This window comes from Solenopsis invicta, chromosome 4 (assembly GCF_016802725.1).
Source record: "Solenopsis invicta isolate M01_SB chromosome 4, UNIL_Sinv_3.0, whole genome shotgun sequence".
In the NCBI taxonomy this organism is placed as follows: Eukaryota; Metazoa; Arthropoda; class Insecta; order Hymenoptera; family Formicidae; genus Solenopsis; species Solenopsis invicta.
Window position 1 is genome coordinate 863,737 of NC_052667.1, and position 21,748 is coordinate 885,484.

The 21,748-nt window shown below is 38.3% G+C and overlaps 1 protein-coding gene across 14 annotated transcripts in view; it reads right to left on the bottom strand.

Moving 5' to 3' along the window:
* Window positions 1-21,397, bottom strand: part of LOC105195785 (obscurin) — a 41,417-nt gene extending 20,020 nt beyond the window's left edge. For 3 of the 14 annotated variants that reach the window (XM_039448658.1, XM_011161389.3, XM_011161388.3), the window contains exons 1-8: window positions 8,497-14,216; window positions 8,011-8,120; window positions 6,659-6,817; window positions 4,984-5,106; window positions 4,560-4,730; window positions 3,355-3,436; window positions 2,952-3,047; window positions 688-780 (exon numbers count right to left, since the gene is read on the bottom strand). In XM_039448658.1, the coding sequence (XP_039304592.1) occupies window positions 688-780; window positions 2,952-3,047; window positions 3,355-3,436; window positions 4,560-4,730; window positions 4,984-5,106; window positions 6,659-6,817; window positions 8,011-8,120; window positions 8,497-13,110 (5,448 nt within the window). In that variant the 5' untranslated portion in view covers window positions 13,111-14,216. Of the gene's footprint in view, window positions 1-687; window positions 781-2,951; window positions 3,048-3,354; window positions 3,437-4,559; window positions 4,731-4,983; window positions 5,107-6,658; window positions 6,818-8,010; window positions 8,121-8,496; window positions 14,217-14,377; window positions 14,623-17,476; window positions 17,560-17,858; window positions 17,934-21,252 lie in introns of those variants that run through there. The other 11 variants (XM_011161391.3, XM_011161390.3, XM_026135878.2 and 8 more) reach the window with 10 other exon arrangements.
* Between the last annotated feature and the right edge of the window lie 351 nt (window positions 21,398-21,748).

The window sequence follows — 21,748 nt, forward strand, 5'->3', positions numbered from 1 at the left end:
ATGTAAAAGTTGCTACCTTGATGTTCATTTTCCCGGGCAACTGGCCCACTTGCTTATAAAATTAATCTACTTGGCTTAGACGAATATCGCGGCAAACACTGTCTAAATACTTGAAATTCTTGATATGCAATTGATTAGCTCTAAAACTTCTCTATACTTAGTACAGTAGAATTTAAATACAAGTAAAATATCTATTAAAATAATTTCCTATTTTTAAAAAGTTAATAGAAACTCGAAAAATCGAATTTTTTAAAATTTTATCTAATTTTAAATGATGGACAGTTTGAGCCTTGTTTAATCTGTAATATATATTTCAAATGAATGGCTGTGATAATTATGTGTGTCGAGGAGACACGATTTCAAGGCAAAGTGGAGGAAAGCGCTTTAGCGCCGCGCTATTTCCGTCTGGTGCAATAAAATTCGAGTGGAAATATAGGTCGTGCTGTATCTGTGTATTCAGTTGTCTGATATTGTCTCGTCACACTGATTTCGTGAGCTGAAGAAAAGTGTCGAGTATACTACACATTTTTATCTCACTTTTGAAAACTGAATTTCTTTGGAGACGTTTTTCGAACTTGCAAGTCAATGATGTGTCTCTGTCATCGTAAGTGCGCACTCGCCTAATAAGATTATAAAATAGATTCCTATTAAAACCTTGCAATGCAACGAAAGCGTTATTTTACATACCTTTAGCAGGAGCTGGTAGTCGTTTATACGTTGTATCGGAAGCTTCAAATGTTCTGATATGCTCTTGTCGTCACCCAGAGTCTGGCTCAACTCCTGCAAGAAACGAAGTGATGGCACGAATGCTCGGAATTCACAGTTTTGTCTACGTCTGGTATGCAAATATTTAGAACAAATTTCTGCATACGAAACATTTTACATAAAATTAAAATTATTTTAGTAAATTTAAATCTTAGCTCTCTTTCACCGAAATTCCTGAGAATTTCTTCTTATTCTTATGCATTTATCGGATTGAAGTTTCGCTCTCCTACTTACAGTTTGAATAAATTTAATATCAAACTTGAAATTCTCTCTCACATACACTAACGTTGATATTTTCGTATCTATCTACTTTAATAAGTGTGATTCACAATTAAAGCGTTTAGAAATAAAGAATAGGATAAATCACAGCACGTTTTTTCTCGGACTAAGCGAGATTGAGATATTTCATTTGAAGTGGTTCTTTCGTCGCGAGAACGAATGAATTTGCCGACACCGTAATTCGACACCGGGAAGATCTGGCATGAACACATGTATTTTTGGATGTGCGACTGGATTTTGCATACAAATGCGGGTGTGTGTCACCCCCGCAGAGCGCGTGGTCACCGCGTTCGCACGTTGGGATGACGACGACGACGTGCGACTGACGTATTGTGAGCGCATCGCGACTTTCGGTAGCGGAGCGAACGTTTGGAGAACGAAGAGCGCAGAACCGCGTACTACGGCGGGCTACTATCGGCGGGCGCGCACCTTGAACGAGGAGGTACCACCCTGAGATCGCTTTCAATCGAGGTATGCTCGTCGCGAAGGGTGTCGCGTGGCTGCTCGCAGATGAACTGCGCACAGGAGTCCGGCTCCTGATCAGATTCCGTGGATCGCGCGGAGATTCTCACACACGGACGATGTGGTGGTCAGTGGTCCGCGGCACTGAGGAGGAATCTTCGGGTGCTCAGAACCGCCGCCGCGGCACACTCGGAAGACCAATACGGCAACGGCTATACTTAGACACCGAACGATTTCGTGTGCGACTGACCACGCGCGAAAACAACACGAAGATTGCGCGAATCATCGATACACTCAGTCCGTTCTCCTCCTCTTTTTTTTTTTTAACTGCAGTCGAGTAATCCCTTTCCACCTATTCACCCTCTAGCACGTGGAAACAAAGGACGCGTAAGAATTCGTAGATGAAAAAATCTGGAATGTCTTTCTCGATTAAAATAATTTCTTAGGGAAGAATATGAGTTTCATTGAAGACAAGATAAATCTCTTGGTCGTTCTAACGAATAACATAAACTCATAGAATACTTTTATCTCAGAAAACCTGCAAATTATTAAAGTCTTGAGATATTTTTTTTTTAATGCATTTGTAACAAAATACTTTCAATAGAAAATGTTTTTTTTTCTATAATATTGCAGTTGCATGTAATATGTCGAGATACGATATTGTCTAATATATCCAGAATTTTGATAAAAAAATGCATTTTTTTTAAATAGCACGCATCTCAATACTATCAGTTGTAGGTAAGAGAAGCGAAAGATGTTCCGTCCGTTAAGAATAAACTTAGCTATTTTGAGGGCTGGACACACGCCCGCATATATCCCCCGCATGTTATATAATTACATCATTTTCTCCAATCCATACTGCCGTGGAGATCGAACATAGAATCCCAATGGAAGCTCGTAACGTGCGTGACGCATTGAAATTACAAATAAAAAGTCATTCATTTGAAAATTTTAGAGCAGTTACGCTGATGCTTGTTAAAAACTTGTAAAAGATATTAATAGATAAACTAAACAATTTAAAATATATATATATATACATATATATATATATATATATATATATATATATATATATATAAACATACATTTTAACATACAGTCTTTGGTATTTAATTTATAATTATATTTTTGTATATTTTTTTATTTTATTATTTTAATATTTGATTTTGATGCAAGATATCTTGGAATATTTTTCTAAAAAGTAACATATTAGTTTGCCATTACATAATCTTGATATTTACATCATTAATATTAATTTGTTACGATTCGCGTATTTAAGCTCTAATTTTGTTATGGATACTAATTTGATTTAATTTAGAAACTTAATTTTGCATTTTTATTTTGCCAATTCAAGCTTAGTAATTAATTGTCAACTAAGAGTGACAGCACTGTAATTCGCAAATTAGTAAGAATTATTCCAATTATAATGATAGAAAACAACTTGCCTCAAAATATTCGCGTACTTCGTCGTTTGTCTGAAGAAGTTCCTGGGCAGCAGGCTCGTCTCTACAATACGCCACGTGCTTGTCAAAGTCTCTCTCCTGGAATAGAATAGTGTATTATTGTAATCAACAAGTCGGTTCAAACATTAGCTACGTAACACTGAGTAAGTTCGCCCACAAAAACTTCTGTCAATCTTTTTTATGCTTTATACTTATTGTTAATATTTTCATAGTTCTCACATGTCAAAGAAACGTTTTACACTATTTTATCTTGCATTCTGGCATGGAGAATTATAAATACAAATAGAAAATAATTATAGATATAATCTGAATCATTTTACTTAATGTAAACGTTAATGTAATAATTTGAATACAAAAGTGACTGGCGATGCGTATATGCACTTACCAGTCTCAAGAACGTTCTGCCAAGCATACGTGGTTGATCCGCATAATACTTGACGCCCTCGATCAACACCCTGCCGAACGATCTAAGTAAGGCCGGAATTAATTATCATGCCAAAGTCACACCACGCCTAACATGCTACGGAATGGAAGTCTGTGTCATCTTCAGAATACGACACGCTTCACTTGGAAGCGATACGTAATGCAAGGTAGTCCAAAAAAAGTGGCACATTTTGGTTATAAGTATTATTCACTGATATACGGAAGGTGAAAACGTGTTCTGCGGGTTTCGTGAAGAAATTAGAATCTAATTTAATCTAAGATCAAAACAACAAGATCAACTTCGATGAGAGTTGATGAATCAACATCGGTCGAGTTAGTAATGTAATCAGTGCAAAATTAATTTCTACTAATGTCGTACATCAATGTCATAAGTATAACATGATAATATTCTTTCGTGGAGATTAGAGAGAAATACATATTGTAAATTTATTTCAAGCTCTATTATGGTTTTATATTTTCTATTAACATTTAATTTGTTACGTGTCAAATCACGTCTAACGTTAAGTAGGATATTGTAATGAAATTTTTAAAAAGCGATAATATACATAGATATAGATTAATTTTTGGGGCACGTTCACATATACGAAGAAGCACACTACCACACAAAATACGCTTCGACGATGAACTTACGCTTCGTACATCGTACATTCCGCTATAAGTGAAAGAATAATGTGTGGAGAATGGTATGCGTATATAATGTGACTGTGTATAATACAGGATCGTGTAAAAACTTCTCATGATTTAATTGATAAATCAATAACAAAATATATGTTAAATTAAAAAATGACTCGAGTGTGCATGTGTTTCTTCGATGTATTCGCAATTGTGAATAACAAATAAAATATAATTATTTGTGTAATTAACATAAAATATTTAGATCAATAATAATGTGAATAATTTATATATTCTCTCTAAATATACCGCATTTATAAAAAGATATAATTATAAATATTATTTGATAAAATGTACGATTATTTGAGAAATAAGCGTGTACATCTAGTATCTTTTATTTTCTTCGATGAATTAAAAATTAATTAAAAAAAATAGAAGTGTGTCAGGTACAATGAATGTCAATGATGTTCGTCTGACAGTGTTGTAGTGCATTTTTGCGTTTTCCTATCAATGTACGTTGCCATAAATACATACGTGTTGTGAAAATCAGCAATTTGCTTCAAATTAGTGAATATAACTTCTTTATTGTCTCGTACGGCCCGCGGAACACCAGGATTGTCGAGAGGCTTCAGATAACGTTCGACGACAAGCTGAATATCTCTACCAAATTCTTCCTCCGTTTCGATTAACTCTTTCACGACAGCTCTGCAAGAAAAGCAAATGTTAAAATACTTTTATTTGTTAATTTGTTAGTATAAAATATTTGTGAAGATTAAAAGTATTGTAATTTTTTCAAACTTATTGTATAAGAAGCTTGTTGTTAAGATATAATTGATTTTTTAATAGTATGTGTTATACAAGATTAAAATTGAATGGCGTTTTAACAATGACGATATAAAAAGTTGAAGAATTAAAATAAAAATTATAGAAAACGTTTACAAAAATTTTAGGTACGTACTCTCGTCGATAATGAGAATCTTCTGGTCGACTCATTGATGAAGTCTCTTCGCTAAGTGCCGTTTGCATTAAAATGGACGAAGGTAACCATCCCTGTTTTCCATCAGCTGTACGAACGTATATCCTGTAAAGTAATAAATCTTATTAGGCATTTGCATATTATAAACAAAATATTTGTCATTGTATATTTATATATATATATTTTTCTAAGATTGCAACATTCTACAAATTTTTTAAATACTTTATTAAAAATTTATTAATTATTTTTAATAATCCGACTGACACATTTTTAAAAACTTATTAAAACTCATCATTTTTTGAAAATATTCAACGTACAAATTTTGTTCTCGATATTTTCCGATAATTGGAAGCAATCAAAATTCATCTAATAACTAGATTAGATCAGATTGAATGTTATCGAAAGGAATGATATAGATAGATATTTGAAAGCGTGGGAGTCATGCGGTTATATTTATGCAGAATGACTAAGGCATCGTGCCATTTTGTCATCGAAGTCATCGTCCATTCACAGAACGCAAAATCTGTTGGCGAACGTGTTGAAATTGCTACATGAAAGTTTTATCGTGTAACGTTTCTATTTTTATGGCTGTAGAAAATGCACTATCTCAGTTTGACAAATTCGAATATTGCTTTAATGAAAGTAATAAAACAGATGCACATCGAATTAACAAGTTAACGATATAGGCTTCTGAAATCGTAAACATGTTGAGTTTTTGTCATCCGCAATATTTCATGAATACGGCCTTTTCAACATTCGAAGGTTCTCTTTGGCAATAAGTTGTGCACTATCAGTTTTACTGACACTGGACTACCGCCAATCATGCGAAGAGATACGATCGCGCGAGATATTATTGCCCAAGACGTTTATAAATGCTTAATCTTCATTAGCGTCGTCATAATTTAGCAACGTTAAATTTATTTCGGAACCATTCATGTCCAAATTTGCTCTCAATGCGGCTGCATAACAACGGGTCGCTTTTGCCTCGTCTGTCGTATTTAAATGATTACAAAACGCGCACGTGTTACAGGAATTTGACTGACTATTCCGTTGAACGATACAATAGCAAAGAGATTTATAAAATCATTCGTCATAAACGGTTGTCATTTGGTTTAACTTGAGTTTGTAATTTTTATAAGTAAATTAAAATTAAGTCATTTATTATTTTATATTTTCAACAAAGTTTAGCAGTTTTTGCCACGTTTGTCTATACAAATATTTTCTACAATTGACACAGCATATTTTAATATATTGATTTGTAATGAAATTCTGTGATTAAATTTTTCTTGCGACACTTCATCATTAACTTGTTAAAATAAGTCTATATTAACATTTTGAACTTTGTATTTCTTGAATCATCATCGTTTGCGTCATATGAGACTGACGAAGTTCAACGGCTTTTTAATGATGACGACGTTCTTTTACAGCACAGGAAGTCGGTGGTGAGGTGTTGCCGAGTAAAAATTTAATATTACAGCCTTCATTATTCTATTTTAAGTTGAAGGGACTTTGTTACGAGACCAGAGTGAAGTATCGCACGTCGAAGAGCTAATTTGCGCTTTGAGCGGTAAAATTAGAAGACGCGAAAAGTCCGCAATTCTAGCCGTCTCGTTATCAGATGATTTTTCCAAGGTGGAAATATAAATTAACGCCCTACCTTTGAAGGCTCGAGTCTGAGTCGACGCTGCTCGGACTTCTTCGAGCTCGTGGATCTGCGTGATTTCGACGTGGTCGAATCGAAAGCTTATGTTTGGCGGCCGAATTGTCCAAGATATCGCCAACTTCGACCTCCAGATCGGGGTCCATCCTCGCTTTCCTACGACAACGCGAAGCATCCGCTGTAGAGTCTCGTCCGCTTACGTGACGAGTTTATAGAAAAGAGATTTACTTCTCACATTATATTTCTTTATTGAACAATTACAGTTATTCTATTTGTCTTCTAGCGGAGTCAACCGTATGACAATAAATGAGTCTTTAACGTGCAAAGCGATTAAAGCGGATGTCTTGCAAGCATTGTGGTAGGAGGATGAGGATGCCATTTGTGGATTATAGCAACATGCCGTTCCATTTTGTTAATTTTACGGATGAGCTGAAAGCCATGTGCTGTGCTAATTTTATGACGTGTTACAGCAAGGCGTAGCATTCGGTTTTTCCGTCGTTATATTACTTCACTCCAAAAGTTCCACGCGCTTTAGGAGTAGTTTCCGCGAGATTTTTTCAGGATTATTCTCGCGTTGTACGAGTGAGCGCGTAAACGTTAATTTTCTTGCAAAACCAAGAGCACTACCGCGAGATCTTTATGAGTCTGTAAATTTTGCGTGAATTTTCCGTCTGTCAAGGTATTTACAGATTTCACGTAATATGTCAGACGGCACATGCCGAACGCCAATAAAATCACTGCAGCGTAAAAATAGCACACCGCAGGCGGGTGTGCAAGCAGAAACCCAAGCGTGTCTTACACCCGCGGGGCAATGATCTTCGTCTCACGCACGGTTCGACATCCGGATTAGCTTTATCGAAGTCTTTGGATTTCCTCCAGGCAGAGAAGTCTCGCGGCGCGATTCGATGTTAGACGCGAAAGTATGTAATTGCGGTCGCGGTTACGCGTACAAACAGTAGTCGCCTTCACGAGATCCGATATTATCCATGGCATGCTCACTCTTGCGAGGAGCGTCAGCGTTAATAGACGAGTTGCACCTGTTGGCCATAAATGCGATTCGATCTCTTGACTATTGCTTCCGCGTGTACGAGATCTCGGATATCGATGATAAACAATCTGGACAATCGTTATTGCGAGTATGTCGACGCGTTCTGCGTGAGATGCGCATGTGAACGATGAGTCGTGCGGGTTATCTTTAGATCGCGCGATGGATTTTATCCAGCACGAAGCGTTTGCCACCCACGTGTACGCGTGCACGATACGAAAGCTAGCGCGATGACAATATATCGAGACGCTACCTTCTTTCTTTCTCATTTTAAAATTGTATCCTTGAACTAAAAATTGCTTACTTTGCCGAACCGTCGTGCTCGATGGCCTCGACGATGTCGCCGATGTTCACGGCGAATCCATCGGTGTCCGCTACGTAATCCTTCACAACGACATAATTTTCCGAGGATCCCTGTAACCAAAATACAATCGCATAAATAGAAGCGAAAAACTATATCCGACTTTTTTCAAGTGCACCTTGAAATAAAGATAGAGATAATGCGTTTATTTCATAAACTGCTAAACACAGTTGAATTATTTTAGCCTTGATTGAAAAGTAGAGACAGGTTTTGGAACCAGAGAATCAGTTAGAAAGAGATCAAAATTTTAAATATTATATTACAAAGTTAGAGTTAGCGTTAAAGATTACTTCCTTAGCTAAATATATTATGTTTCATCAAGTTTACGTGAAATATTATTGGCTTTGATTACAAAAACGGATTATCAATAAATATTTATTACATTTTGTACATAATTACAGCTCGTTCTTCATCTTTCTAATACTTTACCCGTTCGAAGCTATTCCATTGCCTAGCGCCATTCAATCTCTTCAGACTCGGCGTATTCTCTCTGCTAACCGAATAAAAAGCGGTCGACTGTTCAGACTTTGATAGCGTTGCTGTGCCATTGCTTTCTTGTTTATTAGAACTACCATTAGCAGAGCTATCCAGACTGCTCGCAATCGAAGTTGTGCCAGTGAAGGTAGTGGTCATTATCTCGCCATCAATGTCCACTTCTTTTGCTACCGGACAACAGTACATGGAAAACCGATGAGTGGCTGGACGATTTAGTCTGAGCGCCGAAAACACGTGTAACGGTTCGAAATGATGTATACCATCCTCGTCGAGAACAGTATAGGCGACTTCTCCCGTTAACACCGACCTGGAGGCTTCTCTAGGCACGACCGCTTGCATACCCTGTTTCAAAATCATAAAGATGGCCGATCGTTTGTGGCTTCTTTTCAGTAGGAACTCTTCCATTGCCAGGCTGTTATCGGCACACAGCAAGGAAGTTGGAACGTCAGCTGAGGACAGCAATGGAGTCTCTTCGGGTACTATCATCAGCGCGGCGCTTTCTCTCACGAGAGTTCTTAATCGCGGATCCGTTCTAGCTAATTCAGGATCACTGCATAGCTGTCCGAGAGCATTCATGAAAGGTGGTCGTTCTTCTGCGAGTTTCCTCATGATTGCCAGTCTTCTCAGTACATCCATTGTTACCCGGTCGTTCGCCAATGCCCGAGTAGACCTTTTGTCACTGATCACCGATAACAGGCTGTTCGCCGTGTCAGACATCCCTAGAGCTCGCGCCAAACCCACTGCTTGAAGCAACATCTCGCGAACATCCGGTCCTTCAGCGTTCAGTAATTCCTTTACGTGAATCTCGCTTGATTCTCGAACCGCTTGGACGATTGCCTTGTAAACCGTTTCCGCAGCTTCTTTCTCAGTCGCCACGTCCGCCACGTGCCGCGATACGTTCTCCAAAACGAGCGTCACTAACTCGGGATTATTCTTCGAGACAGTTCGAAAAGCTGATCCGATCAAGTCGGTGCCGTGTTCTTCCTCGAGAACCATCGATAACTTGTCGAGTACGACATCCCTTTGCAACGGTTGGCTAGGACTCACCGTCGATTTGAGTATGTTTACTTTATTGTTCTTGTTATCTAACAATTCTAGCAATACACTTTGGCAAAGAGAACTGCGATTTTGCGGAATTAAAAGAATTTTTAGGATCTCGTTCACCGATTTATCAACATCTCGATCGTTCTGATGTAATAGCATATTAAACGATTCACTGATGGAGGAGTAGACGAAATCTTGAGAGTTGCTGTTATCTGATGTTACTTGTTGATCATCCAATATCAACAGGGCAGCTGCTGCGATCGCCGTTCTTACTATATTTTGAAGCGATTCGACGTTGTTGTTATTGTTTGTTTTTATTTCTTCAGTTTCAATAGGCGATCGATTACCATTTGTTAACGTTATTGCATTTGCAGTGTCTGAATTCTGTTGCTGTTGTTGCTGCTGCAAAACAATATTTTTCGCTAATTGCGTAATCGTCGACATAACTTGTGCCAGCTTCACTGCTGTACTACCTTGCAGACCCAACTTTGTCGTCGTCACGGCGAGGGCCTGTTCTAAGGCTACCGCCTTTGGATCCACGTCCACATCCACTGTCGGTAAATTTGTTGCAACTTTTCGCCCCACAGATAATCCCGCCTCAGATAGTTCATGCAACATCTTAGCGTCTATGCTGGTTTCGCCGCGATGACGAAAACGAGGGTTGTAATGCAGATGCTGCGGCCGCAACAGTCGTAGCTCCTCGGGAGTAACCTCGAAACCCTGCACAGAGAACTCTAGCTCACCCTCAGGCGTATCAATAAGATCAGGAGCGACGAAACAAGGTCCCTCTTCCGTTTGCACAATTTGACCCGGTACAAATGTCACACCCATTTCGCCAGTCTCCACTACGCGACCCGGTACAAACCTGGGTCCATCCGGCGTGTCCACCACTTGTCCTGGCACGAATCTAGATCCTTCTTCTTCGGTATAGATCACTTGACCGGGGATGAACGTTGGCCCTACTTTAGTATCAACGATTTGACCGGGTACGAAACGTGGTCCTTCCGGTGTATCTATCGTTTGACCAGGTACGAACTTGGGTCCAGTTCGGGTCTCCACTATCTGGCCGGGCACAAATTTCGGTCCGCTGCTAGTATCAATTACTTGACCAGGCACAAATTCCTCTCCTTTCTCCGTCGTGACTATCTGACCTGGTAAAAAGCCATCCTCAGTCATGACACCCGGTACGAAACGCGGCCCATCTTTGTCACCGGTGACTAATTGCCCGGGCACGATTCTTCTACCCTCTGGCAGATTTCTTGCGTTCTCCGGGAAAAACTCGATACCCTTCTCTGTTTGCACCATGTGGCCAAAGACTTCGCGCTGCTGAAGAGATACCACACTTGCAGTCTTCGGATCTACGGATATACCGACGGGACCGGCGTTTTGAAAGATTACTTCGTCGAACTTACTTGCTGCGATGAATTCGAAGCCCTTCTCGGTAATGATGGTTTGTCCTGGACAGAATACTATACCTTCCGGAGTTTTTAGCACTTGGCCTTCGATAAATTTCTGACCTTTCGGAGTGTCTAGCGTCATTCCTGGCATAAATGACATGATATCTTGCGTTTCTTTGGCAATGCCAGGGACGAAGTGCATCTCATTCGACTTTGTAGTTACGTATTGACCCGGAACAAACTGCGGACCTTCGGCTGTAAGCAATGTCTGTCCAGGAACGAATTTAGATTCGCCGTTTGGTGATTCGACGCATTGACCCGGTACAAATTCGTGCTTGCCGTTGATCTGCACATTTTGTCCCGGCACAAAGACTGGCTCACCGTGATAATTCGTAACAGTCTGGCCCGCCATAAAACGTAGTCCGTGCGGGGTAACCACGGTCTGACCCGCGATGAAGGTACCATCTGCTACCACTTGACCCGCTACGAATTTTGGTCCTTCCTCAGTCAGAACGGTCTGACCCTCAACAAATTTGCTCCCTTCATTTATATGAAGTGTCTGGCCTTGCACGAAATGTTCACCTCGCTCCGTCGTTAAAGTTTGCCCAGCGACAAACACCGGTGTTTTTGCTCCATCCGACTCGTTCACAGTAACAATCTGTCCAGGAACTAACATAGGACCGTCAGACGTATTAAGAGTTAATCCAGGAACAAAGGTGAGACCTTGAGGCGTCTGCAAGGTTTGACCTGGCACGAAAATAGTGCCTGAAGGTGTATACACCGTTTGACCAGCGACAAATCTCTCTGCCGATTTTATGTCCAGCTTCAAACCTTTAATATTATGCATCGTGATCTTCTTACCGGTAGGCAGATTTCGTACTAGTTCGGATACTTCCTCCATCTTAGGCAAACATTCTAGCGCTTGTTCTCCAGCTTGCAGAAGCTTTTCTGTCACGTTCGCGCTTCCTTCAAGATTATCCAGCGGGATACTTCGAATTGCGCTTTGCAACGTAACGTCCGGCTTTACGATTAAAGGCGTCAACGGCTTTGCGATCGCTATTGCTTCGAAACCACCTACAGACTCAGGTATGGGACTGGCGTATAACGTTGGTTCTTGATCTATGATTTGGGGCTCAGCCATTACGGGTGTCGGTATTTTTTCAATCATTGGTACACCAGCTGATTTTTTCGCATTGTTTTGCAATGAATTCCAGTCTAATATGTTGGATATCGGCTTTGATGAATCTTTGAGAATATTCGACATATTCACAACGTCGGAAGATATCAATCTCGCTTGTTCCACATTTACATGCCTCCAATTTTCCACTATTTCCTCCTTGATCTCTTCTTTGATACTTCTTAGTTTAAGTTGCTTGGTACGTTGGAACTCTTCCTCATCGGCTACTCTCTCCTTCTCCTCGAAGAACTTTTTTGCGTAATTCAATACGGTCTGCTTCTTTCTCTTTCGTTTTCTAGTCTCGGCCTCTAATTTTTCCCGTTCCCTCAGTACCTCTTCTCGCGGTCCCATACCGTCATAAAGATTCTCGAAATTCTCTAGGTTCTTAAAATCCACGGACACGTTTTTGCCCTGCTTCAGCCGTAACAAAACGGTATCGCAATCTCTCGAAAGCATTACGTCCTTGACGTCTCCATCCCTGACGGCGGCTTCCAATTTCGCCGGGAATACGAGACTGCATCTTCGTTCCTCAACCGTGTACACGAATTTTTCCACTTCCTCAATCGGGGTCTGCTTCGCATTCAGAAGCTCTCGTAGAGCACGCTGTTGCTCGCCTTCGCCCTCCAGGATCGGGAAGACGTAGCGATAATCCTTGAGCACCACGTGCCTCTTCTTCTCGCCGACGATCAGACCAGCGGTATAGTGATGAGGCCCGAGGCCTGCTGAGTTCGTCGTGATCTTGCATTTCGATTTATCGTGAGCGTGCGCGCCCAACAGCACCGGAATGTAATGATGGGTCGGCAAGCCGTATGATTTGCCAGTAATGCGGCAGAATCGCTTTGCGTCCGCTGGACTTATAGGCGGTAGAAGTGGAAAATAATTTGGCCTAGGAAGACCTCGACTTTTACCCGTGATTCTACAGAAGGACATTTTCTCCTTCCAAAATAATTATTCGATAATCGATGAGGTCATTAGTGACCCTTCGTGATTTTTTACAATTGAAAATGTTATCGCAGGCTTTAAGACCGATTACAGAAACAGATAATGGATTATTTTTGACTGTATTCAATATGTGATTTTGCAAAATTATTTTTTTTAATTTGGCTCTACGACGGTGATTTAAGAATATTAATTTTTTGCAAATTTAAAATATAGAAGAAAAAGTGATCGTATGTAATCAAAATGTTAAGTTCCTGAGATTTTAAGGTCCAGAATTGTCGCAACGAGTTCACGAATCATGCGAATCCAATGGTCTTCGAAATGCGTTAATGAAAGCGCGAAGAAAGGTCGGTTTTATCGCCTTCTTCAGGAATTAACGTCTAATTGCGCTGTTTACGCACACGCACGAAATCGTTTTACCGGCGACGTAGACAAATGAACATCAGCTCGAAATTTGGCATCCACACGATGGAAATTGCAACTTTGCACCTTCAACATTCGCACACATCGTCGTCTCGCCTCCGCCGCGATATCGTCCGTTGAATTTCACTTCGATCTCTTTCGATTCACCGATACGTGTCTTGATTCTAAGTATAACTTTTTGTTCAAGATTTTTTCTCTTTTCTTAAACAAGATATGTAATTTTACTTTGTATTATTCATCGATATTTCTTGATACAAGTCTTATTACAAGTCTTGATACAAGTATAATTGATTTAGAAGATTAAAGCATTTTTTGAATCTTCCTGCTTATGAAAAGAAATTTGTCTTACTGTTTGAACTTACATCTGCTCAACATTATTTATTCTCTGCATTCTCAGAACGGGCATTTAACCATTTGACATTTTACTTTCGATTGCTTAATACCTTGCGCACGCGTCACCTGTAGACATATTCACAGTTTATCTTTCATATTTATAGTTCTAAAAGAAATACTTCCTGCACGTCATGTTATGTGTCACCACAGTCTTGATTTTTCAGTTAGTTCGCGTATGCACGTTTATTCAGACAATTTAATAGTATATTTCTTTAAAATTAATTTAAAAGATGTAAATTTTTATAAAAAAAAAATTAATCACTCAGTTTTAGTATTTGCACAAAACATTTTTTCAACTCTTTGACAATAATTTATTTCGCAAAAAAGTTCTTTCCAAATTTCTATCTAAATATTGATTTTCAAAGAAATTTAATTTATCTTATATCTCGTTTTTAAAAGTAAAAAATTATTTTGCTTCTTATCGTTCTTTTTCATCTGTTACATGTATTCGATGTTATTCGGTTCTCGTTCTAGCAATCGATCCACCGTTCTCCATTATTTTTATACAATTTTTAATTGAAGTTTCCGTAGCCCATATAGGTCTTCATTCATGCCGATCACCGAATAAAACGTCTCATTCTCACTACACCGGTCACATCGTTCAGCTTTTCGCGAGATGCGGTCCTCCCGAAAGGTGTGTATCGGCGATACGCGGCGAAAGCGAGACTACTCTCTGCGTACGAAGTGGCTAAGAGCCGTTTGCACGGCGAGTCTCTCTCTCGGCTCCCACGACCAGAAATAGCCTACCCTTCTTACACTTCTCCAATACATCTTTAGAACGGAGTACACGGACCCGGATCTCCGTGAAGTCGTGCATAGCCCACACCGAGCTTTCGGCGCTCGAAAGTTCGCACGTGGACATTTTTCGCGTCGCGAAAGGGTTTTCCCATAGATGATTGATTATCACCATTTCCAAGTTGCAAAGCAATTTTAATGAGATATATATTTTATCAGAATTACAATTAATAATGTGCCTATAATTATATTTGCCATTTAAAGAATTACTTTTTTTATATTTTTATAATGTACTTGAGAATTTTCGATGTTTTTGCTGTAAACTTAATGGTGTGATCTTGAATAACTGCTCGATAATTTTCTGGATAATAATGGCGCACCCAGTGGAGTCCAGTTTTAGATATCTTCAACGAGGTGGGCGCAAGTCCTAGTAATAAATCGCAAAATTCTTGACACGGTGTTGGTTTAAAAAGAGCAAGAGACGGTTTGCTCTGGATGGTTAAGCCCCTCGTAAACAAGTGCATGGACGCTTTGTTGGCAATGTTCAGAGGGATGGGTGCGATAAAGCTTTACAATGAAAAACGATGAGAATGAGCGACGGCGTTTAAACGTCCATTCGGTGCCAGTCCGTTGGCAGACGAAGGAAAAATCACGTGAGCATTCGAAACGTGCTTGCATATTTTTATGACCGAGCGAGCAATTTTCCGCGCGCGAGTTAATAGACCGAAGCTACTTCAACGTTTTGTTCCTCGATCATTAGGGATGATTTACGACAACTGTTAGCTTCTTCTTCGAGAAAGCTGAGCGAACTGCGATCAGCGATGCAAGGTCAATAATGATTTGTAAGTGAGCATTCTATCATAATTTTTGGCAAAATTCGAACTTAATTCCGGCAAAGAGAAATCATTTATTTGTGTGAAATGTAATAACAGTGAATTTCTTTCGATAATATTGAGATAAGATTAAAGATATTTAAAAATTGACTGCAAAAATTAAACATCGATTGTAGAAGTTAATGAAGTAGATAATTTGATTTAAACAAATTACATTTAGCTTTTTTTTTTATTCTTGTCTGCTCTTTCCCTCGAAATGAAAATTTGGGAAGATCCTCTTGGATGATGACGACGAGGCGCCAGATGTATGCATTTCGTAGGCGGAATTCGCGATTGCTCGTAACTCACTGACGACCGATAAATGCATCTGGCTGTTGTTGAAGCTGCACGATGTGAAAGACGGTCAAAAATAGATCGAGAATAAAAATCAACCACCAACGCCGGGCAATTGCCTCGCGTATAAACATAAATCGTGTATACCCTTCGGACTTTGTCCCCATCAGTTTGCATTAAAAATAGTTGATCCCTCATTTGTGACATTTTCAGAAATATCTCATTAATACGATAAGGTAAAATGTATTATTAATAATAAACGCGTCTATATGGACAAAAAGATTAAGGGATTAAAACACTAGTCCTAAATTTTAAAAAACTATTTTTCGCTATTGATTTCTATAAATGCCCCATGCCCCATACGATGACAATATATATGACAATAATTATATAGATTTTAACATGAAGAAGTTACATAATTAACTAAACTAAAACCTGATAGGATTGGAAGATATTTCGGATCAGATATTTCGGTGCATTATCGTAAAAACCAAACAGTACTTCGGGAAACATGAAACGCGCCAATATAGCGCATCCCTTGTGTGCATCGCGAGAAAGAGGATCTTAAAAAGACCGCCGAGAGAAAGGCGATGGGCGAAAAGGGGAGGACAGCACGCGAAGACGAAAGACATGCACGCGTATCGCGGGAGTGTTCGAAATGGCGGTGTGTAGACTGCGGCTTTTGGCAGCGAATCAGGTATTCCATCTACCTTTGTCATGTACCCTGTCTTTGGTCTCTCGATCACAATGGTTCCCAGTTTTTTTCATCGGATCGACGCGACGTGTCAAAAAAGATGTTACCGTTGTCAAGGACGTGTCAACCACACGCGCTAAACGGAACACGTCAAAAAGTTCCAAGTTTATATCTTCATATATTATCCTTTTATTATTTAATGAAATGCGTTCCAAAAACTATCTCCATATATAAGATACGTTAAATAATGGAAAAATAATGGAAATTATATAAATTTTACATAAATCTACATTTTCTGTGTATATACATTTTCTGTATATATATATATACAGGGTAAAAATATAGCTTCACTGATGATAGGATCGGCGCGCTAACGTAGAGACGTACGAGTATGTATTGTTAATTGTCGTTTGGGCAGTTATTCAAACATCTCTACTGTTTGTATATTTTATGAGAGAGATTCATCAAATGTAATATTACTCACTGTGATAAATGTTTGTTTCAGTTTCAAACATATAAAATAAAATACGCGCTCATACAACACCGATTGTTGCAAAGAGCTTTCAGAAAGGTTTCAATCTTTTTCTGTTGCAACACTTTTGAAAGGATTCTGCAAAATATCACATGAAGTGTTGCAACAGAAATGTTTCTAAAATCTTGTGACGTAAAATATTGAAATGTTTCTAAAATCTCACATACAGTAAATTTTCAAATTGGGCTTTTAAACTCGAGCAAATTTTCTACTTGGGTATGTCAGATATTTTCAATAACAGTAATATTTCTGCAAAAGATTTCAAATCCAAGAATAGCAAACATTTTGCTATTTCAAAGACATCTTTGAAACGTTGCAAAGATATTTTGAAACTTTTCTAAAATGTCTCATTTTTTCAGATAAAATATTTGTGAGAAATCTCTCTGAAAGATTGGTGCTATAATCAGTACTCACTCTGCCTGTTAAATGTACTTGGGTTACTTCTCGTTGAATTGTCGTTCCGCTAGTGATGGTACGGGATGACTCCAACGAAAATTCTGTACGAATAATACAACAAACACTATGTAAAGAGAAATATCAGTATTTAAATACTTAATAATAAACTATAAATTTTTAATAATCGCGGCGTAATTCTAAGTTTGAGTATTAATAACGTCGAATTCAAGTGCAGTAAGTTTTATTTATATTTTCAGCGCATAATGTATTTAGATTCAATTTATTACTAGGTAGATTAAATTTACTTAGTTTTGCTTCTTCAATAATAATTGAAGAAAATAATTGAAAAATAAAATTTTTACACCATGTATAAAGATGAAATATATTTTTTATTATGTACCTTTTTTTCTTTTGGACGTAGTACTCGTACGCGAAGTAAATGCCATTGTTGCGTGTTCAATGTTACATTATTATTCTGAAACATATACAAGTAAAGGCTGATATAATTTTTGTTTTATAAAAATTAAATTAAATTAATTCTGTTGCATGTTAATTGAAGGTATCAATAGATAGAACACAGCAAATATATAAGTATATACTTTGCTGTTTTAATAAATATTTATATATGAGTATATATAAATACATATTTATATATAAATTTATATATGAATATTAATAAAATCTTTACATTAAAAAATTCATTTTACACCGCCATCTTATAGCCATAAACGCATTGTTGTGAAATGTTCTACAGATAAATTTTAAGAAACTCGTCAAACTTCTTTCTTTCGAGCAGTAGGTAACTTATCCACATCAAAGAACCGAGAAAACACAACAAATTTATCTACGGAAATCTTGTAAAGTTATCATCAATCGCTGTCTAGTATCTGTTTAAATCTGCATTCAAAATGAAGAATAGAACAAAATTTACGATAGTTGCCAACTCAAAGTCAACTATAGATTGACTATAATTTATAGGTAAAATAAAATCTTTCAACATTGAGAAAGATCATAGTTCTGTTAGCATCTTGATTTATTTCAAAGTTGCAATGTAGCATGAAGAAATAAAGAACATAAGCTTATTTTGAAATGGAGCATCGCAAATTTTTTTCACTTTTAATTGCTTTTTCTTTTCAAGGGCCAAATATTGATAAATGCTCCAAGAATCAATCCTCAAAATTCTAAACGAGTATTAAAGACATATATAAATATTTAAGAAAAAGACAGGGAAGATTCCTCTCTTTTCCTTGGTACGAAGAATCGCGGCGTTTACGACAGTCCTTGATTCTGTCGTCGAGTGCCGTAATTCATTACCTAATGGCCAGAGCCAGCCACGATAAGTCGTGTGTAATGCGCGAATGATTAAAGTAAGCGTTTCAGTGGATCAACCTTTGGTTTGAGAGATCCGAAATCTATTTCCGACACGCGGACAGTCGTAGCCGTTCGTCGCGATTGGCTGACTCCGTCGGCTCGTCGCGGTGTTGGCCGCATTTTCATCTGTTTCTTCGTTAATCGGGTCACTTCCGCTATTCGATTTTCGCATTACCGAGGTGCCGCTGAATCGCGGGATCGATGCGCGAGGTAATTCATCCTTGAAGAGAATTACAACACGTGCGTCAGATTACAACTTCAATGTAATTTCAATTTTCGATTTTTAAAATATGTATTCTTTATCGTTGACGATTTTTACATTAAATTATAAAATTTTGTTTTAGATTAATATAAAATTAATACATGTGTTAATTCGATGTTTCTAAATGTTTTTGCTGTAATAAAAACGTACTAGCTTTGCATTAGTGGACGATATATCTGCTACTTCACATGGCTTAAACACATGGCCCCAGAGCTGTCGTATGAAGAGAACTCTTTCTCAAATGCGGGTTGCGATCAAAGATTAGCAGTTTACTTGATTACTTCTGCAGTCGTTTTAGATTAAAGACGAAAGATAAATAGCTCAAATCCTCGAATAATAAAAAATAAGTTTGTGTAATTTGTTAAGAGAACAGGAAAAATATTTGCGGAACAGATGAAATCGATTTATAATTTTCTTGACGTTAACTGATCGACATAAAAAATTTACATGAGCCAAGAAAGATTTTCAAAACTTCACAAATATTGATGAATTGATTTGCTTGAAGATGTACAGTAAAGATAATTAATTATAATATCAGCTTCCAACTTTTGTCGTCCAAACTTGGTTTACGCATTTTGCTAAAGGAGATTTATGCGCAAATTCCTAGAATGTTGGCGCATATGTATGACTCTGTTTACACGAAACTAAAAACTTGGCCTTCCTACGTTTGATTCACTGGATGCTTGACTCTGGGAAACCGTGCCAGGAAAATAGCGCAGCTATTTTATGAAGCACCTTGAGCACGACTAAAGCTATGCAGAATTTCATTTGGCCAAAAATTTCATCTTGTATGCTTTACCACGTTTGATCGTTTCATTGTTTTCCATTGCTCGTGAGAAAAATTTGCATTTCTGACAATTTCTTCGGGATTTAGTCGAAAATATTTTTGGAAATATTTATACGTAACGTATCGTATCACGTAATTACAAAAAATTGCAAAACATATATTTGCGTAATAAATAATCAACTCGTAATCATCATAATTCTATCAAGCAGGAGTGAATCGATTGTATAAATGCCATTACAAGATGATATTAAAATTAAAATTTAAAATTTTTGTATGCCTCAATTCTTAATTAAGAATTTATGTTACGGTGACTCTTTGCTTCAAAAAATGTAATATGAAACACAAGTCGTTTTAATAGAACGAGCTGTTCGGTTACTTAAGTGTGATATTTCGAAAACTGGAACTGACACGAACAGGACATTTAGTTGACGGCGACACCAAATTCCAGACCTTAACTAATTAACCACGTTTATTAATCTGTATCTGTCTCGCTGAAGCGAAATATCCGCTTGTACGTTTTCACGACGGCTCGACCAGGAAGACTATCGTCGGGAGATTCGTTACAAGCGACGTGTCATGCTTCCGCATCTCAGAATATCAGTATTTTATACCTGTCATTTAAAACGAATCAGACAGCTCGACGAATGAACCATGCGTCGTAAAATTACTATTGTCAATATCGAGACATCTATTTCACGTGTCATTCGCTGCAATTTCCCCGTCATTATTTTGTGATTAATTCTCTTTTCCTCACTCAAAGATAAATCGTAATGTCATTGCCAATACATCATACATCAGATTTGATTTTTGATATTGATCTAAGATTACAATTCAGACGAATTCGAATTATAGGCAGAATATCGACAGAATTATATTATTATATAGACAAAATCTAGTATGATGTGAACAATCGCAGCTTAACAATCTACTTCTCTTGTGCTTGCGTACAACACATATAAATCGCTTTATCGCTCACAGCAGAATTTATATGTCTGACCGGGATGAGTTGGACGGGGTAAAGTGACGATGATACCCCTGACGAATGAAGCGAAAAATGATGGCTTGACCTATCGAACGAGCTCTATGTCGGAATCGGCACCTTAACGCTAACGTTCGACACTTGCACAACACACTCGCGCGAAAATAGCACCAACGAGCTGAGCTGACACGGGACGAACGAGAGAAAGAAGAACAGACAACGGCCAGAAAGGGAAACGCGACCAGGGGAGGAAGAAGAAGAGAATTGTCCCGGGGGGAGAGAAAGAGGAGAGAGCTATGCACTGACCTCCAGGACCTTCGAGACTACCTCGGCTCTCACTCACTAACCCTTGGATTATCGGTTTTAGCACGTAAAGGGGAAAGTAATTGAATTACGTATGCGAGATGATCTTCCTCGCCGATCCCTGTCGACGTCGCCGAGTCGCTCGTTCGCCACTTTGGCTACCTAGGAATCCCCGAATAAATTGCCCGAGCCAGTGAGGAAGCCAGCCGACGGCTATCTCGAGACTGCTACCAATGCCAGCGACAACGCGTCCCGATGCCCGAGCGCAGTTTCTTCTTCTTCTTCTTCTTCTTCTTCTTCTCTTCTCTACCTCCTCATCGACATCGATAGCGTCCTCGACGTGCTGCTCTGAATCTCTCCCTTAAATCTTCTCCCTTGATCGTGATACTTCATTTTATTTTTTGCACATTACATCAGTTTCATAAGATGATGAAACTTCTTCTATTTTTCAATTGGACTACATTTGAATTGATGTAGTCATTGCCCGATTAGGTCCTCTTTTACGCTAATTGTAGAGCGTGAGATAAGCGGGATAAACGTCAATATACTTGTGCACAAGTATATTAAACATATTTAATCGCAAATTTC